Below are 10,935 nucleotides of genomic sequence, written 5' to 3'. Positions count from 1 at the left end.
TATGACATCCCTAAAATATGCATGTTTTTTATTCGGTGTAAAAACCATAACAGACGCTCAGTTGTTAATGTGTTTTTACAATTACACCCAAATGCTCGTGCGTTATGTATCGACCTTCTCATTGAATAACTGCAGTGATGGTGTCGCTCCAATTGTGTGTGTGGGTTGGGTGGGGGGGGTTAGATAGAAGAACAAAAAATAATAACTTCATTAGACAGAGCTTGTTTTATTTGTGGTGTCTGTCTCTCTCAGTGAAATAATTCCACCTAAACTCTCATTCTACTGTCTTTGGTTCTCCAGTCGAGGCGCGTGGACATGATGCTCTGAGGACAGGACAGGCTCCCCGGGTTGTGCGTTCATCCCGTGGCTGCAGTGAGCGGAGGGGGGTGTTGCGGTACGAGGTTGATCATCAGCATCCAAGGAACGGGGCTTCTTCTTGAGAGCGGGGGCACCGACTTTTAACGGGTGATTCTTGCCCCTGTGCCGGGGAGGGGGGCGGGGGGTGGTGGTGGGGGGTGGGGATCGGCGGAGAAAACAATAGATCTATAGAAAATTATGGCCACCTTACTGCGGAAGATCGGTCTCATCCGCCTGCACGACCGAGACACCGAGGACCCAAAGCACCATCAGGGCTCGCTAAAGGGGACTAAAGGGAACCAGAAGAACAACGCCAACAAACACTGTCAGACCGCCAACGAGACCAACATCCTGAGCACCCCGGAGATTAAGGCGAGGAAACTGGACCAGCAGGGCAAGGACAAGCCGTCCGGCAAGGATAAGCAGGGCAAGGAGGCGAAGGAGAAGCTGCAGACCGGAGGAGGTGGGAGTAAAGCGACCAGCGCCTCCTCGATACCACCGCTGGCGCCTCACCGGCAACACTGCACCCAGGTCCGGACGCGCAGGCTGATGAAGGAGCTACAGGAGATCCGGAGGTTAGGGGACAACTTCATCACCGTGGAGCTGGTGGAGGACAACCTGTACGACTGGAACGTCAAACTGCACCAGGTGGACAAGGACTCGGCGCTGTGGCAGGACATGAAGGAGACCAGCACCGAGTTCATACTACTCAATGTCACCTTTCCCGACAATTTCCCCTTCTCGCCGCCGTTTATGCGGGTCCTGACGCCCCGGTTGGAGAACGGCTACGTGCTGGACGGCGGGGCCATATGCATGGAGCTGTTGACCCCCCGCGGATGGTCCAGCGCCTACACGGTGGAGGCGGTCATGAGGCAGTTTGCGGCCAGCCTCGTAAAAGGACAGGTGAGGTGCTGGCGGGTGAGGGGGGGGTGGGGGGTCCATCAACCATAGAGCAAGTTAATCATGGTTAATAGATTTCATTTTTCAGCCACGACGCGCACTGGATGTGACCAAAAACCATTAGGCATTCGTGCGTCATGCGTAATAAACGCGTAATACTGCGTTTACGCATGTGCGGCACATGTCCACCACGGTGAGGTGTCTATAGTCTATGTTCAAAGCAGTATTTCCTTTAATACAACTGGTTGGGTTGGTAATGGTATCTGTGTTCATCTACTTTCATTTATACTTTTTTCTGATCAGTGGAGTGATCTTTCAACATATTTATAGGAAAATTCACGAGTTTATCCAAATAGGAAAAATACGCCCTAATGTGAGACAGCTCCTTTATCATAATATATATTTAAACAGTTTAGCCTATTTATAGCATTCATTATGCTCAATGTGAGCTATTGCTGTCCTGTCACAACGCAGGCCTGTAGTCTCCTCCCCTTCCTCCCATGTGAGCCAAGCCATGAATGTGAATAGTATTAATTTTGATGTGACTTCACAGCAGCCATTTTTCATGCAGTGCAAACCTCAGTATCTCCTTGATTCCAGCTCTTCTCTGCAGCGCCGGGTCGCTCTCCTTTTTTATTGCCTCCATAAATCAGAATCCGTTGGCAACATGAGACGGGCCTCGCCACGCGATGGAACCGTCCCCACGGCGGCTCTAATGCGGCCTCGCTATATCTGTGCTATACGCTGCAGATTATTGGACCGAGTTATTCAACGTGTCGTGATGCGTGATGATGGATGGAGAGGTGTTTGAATACATGGAGGCAGCAGGAAGCCCTGTACAACAGGCTTCTCTGTTTTATACTGAATGGATTATGTAATCCTGTCAAATCTGTTTTTCCACATCCTCAGTGCACTGCAGCAGCAGCAGCTCTGAATAAAAGCTGCATATCCGAACGCACTCCGGGCTAGAATCGTTTGAACTCTGAATCGATTGTCTGGTTTCCACCCTGACAAGAATCACAGTTTTCTAAAAGCGTTTTGCTCTCTTCTGCCTCGTGTCCCATCATTTCATCGGTAGAGTCTTGATTCTTCCTCCTCCCGGACTCCCCGTCTGACGTCAGCATGACAGCGCTGTGGCAGGACCCCTTATGTAAACCGTCACCGGATTCTCCCCCAACCCCCCACCGACCCCTCGGTGCTTCTTTTTTGGGGGGTTTTGGATGATATAACGGAGCATTATTCCAGCACCGAGTCCTCTCTGTTGTCATCAAGCAGCTGTAACCTAGCGAGGTCGTGCAACAACAACAACAACTGTACCCACAGCTGAGAGAGAGAGAGGAAAGTGTGTGTGTGTGTGTGTGTGTGTGTGTGTTTCATCTTGATTTGCTGCTCGAGGAGATGAGCAGGCAGCTCCGCAGTGCTCCCTAATTATGGTGCAGTGTCTTCCCCCTCCAGTTTGCTAATGGATAACAATATTGATTAATTATTCCACTGTGTGCGTGTGTGTGTGTGTGTGTGTGTGTGCGTGTGTGTCTGTGTGTGTGTGTGTGTGTGTGTGTGTGTGTGTAGGCGTGTGTACATCCTCTTTGTCCGCCTCTTCTGTGGTTTCGTGCCCACGCAGGCGCTGGCGTGTCCTCATTTTTCTGTCCGACGCCCTCATCACTCGTGCCCCGTGACAAACGAGGAACTATTTATATAAAAAGCTCAACACACACACACACACACACACGCACACACGCACACACACAGGGGGTTATATTCATTTGTCCCCCGGGCACCTTCTTTTTTTCTTTTTTTCTCGCTCCGACAATATGTGGTTTTGTTTTAGAAGCTTCCCGACTATTTTTAGTGCGAGAGGAAACACGCGGTGACAAAGCAGTGAGGTGAAAGTCAACAGAGACTCACCTGCAGATGTGAGGCTACACACACACACACACACACACACAGACACACACAGACTCCAAACGAGGAGACAGTACCAAAGTCTGGCCTTGGGATCCTTACCTTCCTATTTTTGGACAATCACTGGCACATTGTAATCTGTCTCATGGTGGTGGAACAGTCGGTCGTGTGTCGGCTGAACTCGGCCTCGTGTTCGCTAGTTGAGGCCTTAATGAGTACACACTCCTGGCCTTCCACCTTCCTCTCTCTTCTTTTCCCTTTCGCCCTGCAGACGAGGCCAGTTACATTTCTTTGCACATTTTTGTTTATTCCCATATTCATTTCTGTAACCTGTCAGTCACGAACGCTCCCGTCTTCGGAGCCCCGCGTCACGTACGAGTCGACCGACTGTCAGCCGCGCGCGTCACTCGTTTCGAAATGACAAACCGGTTGCAGCCTGAACTGCGCTGCTATCGAGTGTTAAAGACGACACCCACGGCAAATAAGATGTGACACTGATGATTGGCGTTTATAAGACGATAATAATAGATTGCTGCTTTTTGTGTCTTTTTTTTCTCCAAAATGTAGACATAAACATGTGTACTTCCCAAGGCCCCCCCACACACACCCCCCACACCATGACATCCACAGAGTTATTTGAATTACATTACGCTGTTTAAGCTACCCTTAATGCTCCTGTTTTCTGTGATGTAATTGTTCCATTGAAAGGAAGCTAAACCAATGACGCCAACTTAAAAAAAGAAACCGGTGGTATTATCCTTTAATGACCCCGCCATCAGTCCCTCTGGGCTCTCCTAATGATCTGAAGAGGATGACAATGACATTGATCCCTGTTTGTTTATCCCGACCCCGTTAAGCACATGTCTGCGTTATGCAATTCGCAGACACACACACACACACACACACACACACACCCACAAAGCCGCCAGAGCTGCTTCCCAACATGCACTGGGCCCTTCTCTCCTCCGCCCATTGACTGATCCCCATTCGCGCGATTACCCAGCAGCCACTTTACAGTGTGTGCCTTTCAACTTAGCTGAAATAGATAAACACTGACATGGCACTGTATAGGCCCCGGGGCTCTCACTCAGCTGGCAACACACACACACACACACACACACACACACACTCACGCTCACACACACTGTTGTTTGCCCATTCTTTCTCTCGCGAGCAGATATTTGTACTTCCTCTCTCTCTCCGTCCGCCTTTGGATTCTCGTAGATGCCCCGCGAACACAATGGTGCCAGTTAATGCTCAATTTCCCCTTTTCATGCTGAAGTCATAGACTCTTGTGGAGACTTGTGCAACAATACACACACACACACACACACACGTGCAATATCTTCTCCCCCTCATTCACACACTCTCTTCCCCTGTCATAATCGGGGTCTTTATGTCACACACACACACACACACGTTCACCTCACGGGTAACAAACTGGTGAAAAGACGTCCACAACAGGATGAGGGCACAGTCCACCCTGCCATCCATCACCATGGTTTCAAACATATGGCGACACGCGTGAAGACACCATGGAGAACAGCATATCCAGGCTGCGCGACAGTAGCCAAGCGGTGCATCATCGGTGTGTGTCAGCCCGGGTAATCTGGACTACAGGCCTCCGGCTGCACGGCGAGGCAGAGCAGGTTTCAGACAGCGGCGCTTAGGTGACAACCAGATGATGTGGGTTTTTTTCTCCATTTTAATGGCTGCGTGGATCAAAGCGAGTCCCCCCGAAGGAACGGCGCTTGTGTCTATAGGGAAAAGGTTTCCTTGGGTTCCAGGTCGTTGTCCGTGTGAGACGGAGACGTTGAGAGAGAGAGAGCCCCCACACCGGCACTGAAAAAACGAGGCCAATGCGTCGCAACAGGGAATGGAAACTGTAACCCTAATCTCCAGATCGTTCCACGTTATCACCTCATCTCCCTTTATCCCCCGGCATCGCCTTTGAACCCAAAATAGCCGAGCGAGTACGCGATAGGACGTAGAGATCGTCCGTCAGATGTCACGGGGGGGGGGGGGGGGGGGGGATTAATGCTGGACTGTGTTTGATGTGTCTCTCTCTCTGCATGGGGGAAGCATGAAGCTCAAAACTGGAGTCCTAAAATCCAGCTTTTTATTTGTATTTATTCAAATACAGCACTAATGCTTCCCCTGTGCTAATGTTAGAGATTGTGCAGATACACTTATCTTGTTTAATCTCTCATATAAATCTTGTATATATTTTTTTTCTCAATGCTGAGACAAAAGTAGTAAAAAAAAAAAATCAAAAACATGTGAGCTGTTGCCTTTTGGATTCGGTTTTTCCGGGACAACAATTGTATGACCGTAAACCACGAATTAGTAGTACGCTAATGTTATTGTATTAAGCTCGCAGATTTGGGGTTTTTTTGGACCAGGGATTAATACAAATCAGTGTATTTGTAGATTATTTTCTAGAATGAATGGACAGTATTGATAAAAATGGTGTTCTACTACACGTGTAAATAGTTTGGTTTTATTTACTCAGGTTTTCAGATATTTATTGCTGACTTTAAGGTGGTCACAGCAATGAAAACGTAGTCCCAACAAACTGTCGTAATGTAACATGTTAACGTGAGCTTCAGGAGTGCCGGCTAGCAGTTTTCCAACTGTTTCCAGTCTTTATGCTAAGCTAAGCTAAGCTAACTGGCTGCTGGCTGGAGCTTTATATTTTACGTCTTAAATATCACACTTCCCAAAATGTCTTTTAACGACAAAATTAAACAGATTGATAAGTTGCTTTCTTTTTGTATCCGACGTTGTGTCACAACCAATGGCCGACCTCAAAGTGGCTCCAGTGCTCTCCTCCTAAAACACAGCGGATCGTACAGCTGCAGGAGTAACGTGCAGACCGCGGGTGTCTCAAGAAATGAGGCTATTTATCTGCACTGCAGCATGCAGAGGAGCTAACCGTATAAAATAATGTCGTCGGTGGTGGTTTCAGCGGAGTGGAGTGGCCTCTGATTTCTCCCTGCCAAGAAGCATTCTGGGTAGAGGGAAGTGGTGCAGTGTTGTTATGGAGCGCGTGCAAACAATTACAGGAAAGTACAATACATATCACACTGCAACAGGCCAGTGTCTCGTATGGCGTCAGTATAGCTCATAGAGTATATATAAGAAGTAGGCGTGACGTCACCCATTGGTTTGTGGACGGTTTTCCTGAAGCTTTGATTTTGAAATTGTATCCGTCGCCATCTTGGTTTTTTTTTGCAACCAGAAGGGAATGCTGAGAATAAGACATTTTAGGCCACCAAAATGTTCCAATTAATTTACATGAACTGAAAAACACACTGTGAACATTGTAAGAAGGAAACACTCACAACTCATAGACCGGAAAAACCCTGTGGTTGCGACCTGTCAATCACAAGGTAGCCCCGCCCTAAAGCATACGCTGCTTTATGCTCTATTTTACTCTAAATGGGACCATAGTTTGCTAAATGAACATCATGCTGCTTTGAAGAAGACTTGAAACTAGAGATTAAGATCATACACTCGTGTTTACAATGTGTATTGAGGTAATAAATAATAAGTAGGGTAGTTTTCTCATAGACTTCTATACAATTAGAGCGAAGGAGTCGCCCCCTGATGGCCATTTGTTTTTTAGACCCGGTGGATGCTGCCTCAGTATATCTGCAGTATGACCAGAGATTTACTTTGCAGTCAGACCAATTTACCTTCCATTTCTCATGTTTCTATAATTCTGAGATGATTTTTATTCTGCTTTACGTCATGGCTCCGTCAAGAGGGTTAAATGTGAAGACAGTTTCTCCCACAGGAATTTTCTTTAGGGTAGAATTAGCGACGCTGCCAACAGAATACAGAATAAGCAGCTTTATCGTCACACCTCTTTTCTCCATTCGATTTTTTTTTTTATTTCTTTTTGCCCCCTTGTCATCCCACGCTTATTATTAGCTCCAGCGTGTGAAGGAGGGGGGAAATGTCTCTGTGAGATGTCACGGTGCCCTGAGTGAGATGCTTTTCACACAAGAGGGTTACACGCTCACGTGTTTATTTCCTGTCATATTTTCCAACTCTTTCATCATTCGGTGGAGGTGGAGGTGGTTCTGGTCCTCACTTGTCTCCCAGCGTAGTGGAGGGTACTTCAGATTGGACCTGAGGTCTTAAAAGACCCTTTTTTCCCTGCCTTTAAACATTGACCTAACGTTAAACCTGCATGCAGACCACTTGCCCTGTTAACATCTCCATCGATGTGCACTATATATGTATTTCTATATTCGGTCTGGTATGAGCTTGAGAACACCGCTGACAATTGTGGACAAGAAAATCATCTTTCTTTTGATCTGAAAATGCAAATCCAGATAAAAAATAATTTTGACGTGCTTTTATTTCTTTATTTCACCCAGAAAGCGAAATGTATGAAAATATGCAAAAATACAAAGAAAATCAAGACTTTCTTTCCTCCTACTAATAGCCACTTTCTCCAGTGTGATGATGTTTTACATCATTGTAATAACTTCATATTTCTTGCACCCTTTTATTACAATTGTGATGGTCGTTTTTTTCACCACTTCCTGACACTTTACAGGCCCAACAAATGAATGGATTCGCCATCCAAAATGATTGACAGATGTATTAATACTGGCAATAATTGCGGCTTTAAATAGAAGCTGCTATCACCTGAACGTCTACACAGAGCAGCTTTAGATCTATCTCCGTTGTCGCATGGCAAAACACAACCACGTGAATCACGTGATGGCTGAGATCATCGCCAACAGCCATCAATCAATTGTTTTGTCTCTCTCAAGTTTTGTGAAATATCATTAATAATTGGCCTTCTGACAGACAGACCAATAGATTGCGTGAAAGTGGCTTTTTTGGCCGACATTGTAGACAGGAACTGGAAATACTGACGTCCAACTTCCTCCAGTCCAACACCTTCAACAACAAACAACATTTGAATATAACAGTTCTTCTTTATTATTCATTCACCCGTTCAGTTATTTCTCCGCCATCATTTTTTGGAAATGCATTGTCTGTTAAAATATAAGGCTTATTAAACCAGCAGGTGGTTAGCTTAGCTTAGCATAAAGAGCTAATCTCTCCAACAGCAGCTCGAGTTGAATACATTACACGTTATATCTCGTTCCTTTAAAGGACAGTGTGTAGCATTTCTGGAGATGTATCAGCGGGTGGAATGGAAAAAAATGTAAATATAATAATCATAATTATGTTTTCATTTGTGTATAATCAGTGTGTAAGGCAACCACACATCCTACACACTGTCCCTTTAAGTGGTAGAAAAACTAAAGTGTTGAAACCTAATAAATGAGCGTGTTATAAATCTTCATTTAACTCTCCATCAGCAAATACGTTTCACAAAATGTTGACGTTTCTCTACTCCTTTTTGAGTCTATAAAACCCCCAACGACCCTTAACAAAGACATTTTGAAAGACGTGACCTTCCTTAACGTTAGCTACTACGTTTGTGATGGTGTCCCCGAACTGAGGTGTGAATATCGAGGCCTTTTTGTCAAAGTATGAATGTTTTCAGACCCCACTAAGAGACATAAAGACATGAAGGAACGCGTTGATTCCTTCCATTAGTTTGCTATATTTTTGTATCACAATCCTAACCTCATTTCCCTTTGACCCCTTTCCTCCCTGTCTCTCTCTCTCTCTCTCTCTCTCTCTCTCTCTCTCTCTGTCTCTCTCTCTCTCTCTCTCTCTTTCTCTCTCTCTCTCTCACAGGGGCGTATATGTAGGAAATCGGGGAAGTCCAAGAAAGCTTTCAGCCGCAAGGAAGCCGAGGCCACCTTCAAGTCCCTGGTGAAGACCCACGAGAAGTACGGCTGGGTGTCTCCGCCCGTGTCCGACGGCTGAGTGCTCGGCCTCCGACCCCCCCCCCCCCCCCCCCCCCCCCCCCCCCCCCCCCCTGACCCCCCTCCCCCACGCTAGCCGGAAAACAAAAACCCAGCTAGCCCCGACACGCAAAACGACGCACCACGCTAACTCAACAATCTCCCATCTGCTGTTTCACTCAAAAGATATTCCTTATTTTTTTTCTTTTTACGGTTTTGTGTGTCTTGTGTTATTGTTTTTTTTGTTTTTTTTTGTGGGATTCTTTTTTTTTTTATTGTTTGTTTTTTTTGCCCTCATCTCCACTGAAACTCGCGGAGAGCAGACATCCCTCCTCCACCAAGAAGCAACTTTTGTTCCCCTCATCCCTCTCGCCCAGGGAGATACTTTCCCCCATTTTGGAAAAGACCTGAGAGGGAGGTGTGTGTGTGTGTGTGTGTGTGTGTGTGTGTGTGTGCATTACTGTCGGTGGATTTTGTTGTTGTCATAACGCACACCTGCGAGCGTACAGGAAAAGATCGGACAGCGTGGACTCCTCCACCCATGTGAAAGACTACTGAATGAAGGAGAGTCATCCCCCTCCTCTGTCCTCTTCCTCCCATCCTCTCCTCTCTCTCCTCCCACCCCTCCCTTCTCCTCTACGGCACCGAACTGGCATCGCTTCCCTGCCATCTCTCTCTCTCTCTCTCTCTCTCTGTCTGTAGCTGTGGGGTCATTTACATATAAATGGAATAGACGGGCAACGCACTGGCGTTGACACTCACTCATTCACTCCTTCATTTCCCCCCTTTCTTTCGACTGTGCCGTTGCTCACAGTTCAATGCAACAAGATTGTAATTTACATGGAGCTGTGCTCTCTCTCTCTCTCTCTCTCTCTCTCTGTCTGTATCTGTCTTTAGCTCGCTCGCTCACTCCGTTTCTCCTTTCTTTCTCTCCCGTCTCTTGTGGCTACATTTAGAGCTCACTGTTGCGTAGATGGATGTTGATTTCTAATGGAGAAATAAAAAGTTACTTGTCGCTTTATGCAGAGTAGGCTATGATTAATAGAACGACGGTCAATCGCCTCTCTTTCTTTTCTCTCTCTACCGTGTGTGTGTGTGTGTGTGTGTGTGTGTGTGTGTGTGTGTGCGAGTGTGTGTGTGTGTGTGAGAGAGAGGAGAGGAAGAAGACTATTTCCCATGATTTAGATACCAGATGGTACAGCTGAAGGCCAGGATTCAGTGTGTGTGTGTGTGTGTGTGTGTGTGTGTGTGTGTGTGTGTGAGCAAGGGAGACAACCCATTAAACAGGGAATGATATGATTTACTGTGAATGACACTAAAAGGCCTAAGGGGAGTGCTGTTGTTTCTGTGTGTTTGTTTTGTTGCTGAACTACTTGTCGCCGTCTTGTCCCACTTTCTATGTCAGCTCCTGATTATTAGTACTGTAAACAAGTGTGTGGTTGTGACTGAATATCTCGTCTGTCTCTCTCTTCTCTCTCTCTCTCTCTCTCTCTCTCTCTCGATCCATAAGTTGAGTAAACGCTTCGGATGTTTAGCTGTGCTCCACACACACACACACACACACACTCGCCCAGGTGTGACGCCCAGGAATGAAGACCGACAGACGCTGCCGTGGACGGAGTGGAGCTTTAAATGAGCGCACGCTTCAGAGCTCGCCTGATTGATGTCTGCTGAGAGAGACAGAGAGAGAGACACTGAAGGCAGTGGGGAGAGGAGGAGGAGCAGGAGGAGAGCAGAGGCAGAGCTTTGATCACTACCGGCTGCTTCTGGAAATGTCAGGTGGCTTTCAAAATGGCCGAAGACAGATACTATCAGCTCCGACCCGCTGTGATTACTTTAAGAGACACACGCACACACACACACACAGTTTCCCGAGTTCCAACCTTTTTAAAAGGACATTATGAATATCTAATATCAACTCTACGTCAGTCTC

At 46.7% G+C, this 10,935-nt stretch overlaps 1 protein-coding gene across 1 annotated transcript; it reads left to right on the top strand.

Annotated features, from left to right (window-relative positions):
- The first annotated feature begins 522 nt into the window (after window positions 1-522).
- On the top strand, window positions 523-9,024 carry ube2ql1 (ubiquitin-conjugating enzyme E2Q family-like 1). The gene is made up of 2 exons (XM_034545791.1): window positions 523-1,260; window positions 8,893-9,024. Exons 1-2 carry the CDS (start codon window positions 556-558, stop codon window positions 9,022-9,024), a joined length of 837 nt encoding a protein of 278 aa, XP_034401682.1. The 5' UTR covers window positions 523-555.
- The last annotated feature ends 1,911 nt before the right edge of the window (window positions 9,025-10,935 follow it).

Source organism: Cyclopterus lumpus, chromosome 11 (genome assembly GCF_009769545.1).
Source record: "Cyclopterus lumpus isolate fCycLum1 chromosome 11, fCycLum1.pri, whole genome shotgun sequence".
NCBI lineage: Eukaryota > Metazoa > Chordata > Actinopteri > Perciformes > Cyclopteridae > Cyclopterus > Cyclopterus lumpus.
The sequence above is the reverse complement of the archived record's forward strand: the minus strand, read 5'-3'. Positions and strand labels throughout refer to the sequence as shown.

Coding starts and splice junctions, on each gene's coding strand:
- ube2ql1 (XM_034545791.1), top strand. CDS start 556: ATGGCCACCTTACTGCGGAAGATCGGTCTCATCCGCCTGCACGACCGA. Junction 1,261..8,892: donor CCAGCCTCGTAAAAGGACAG/GTGAGGTGCTGG, acceptor TCTCTCTCACAG/GGGCGTATATGTAGGAAATC.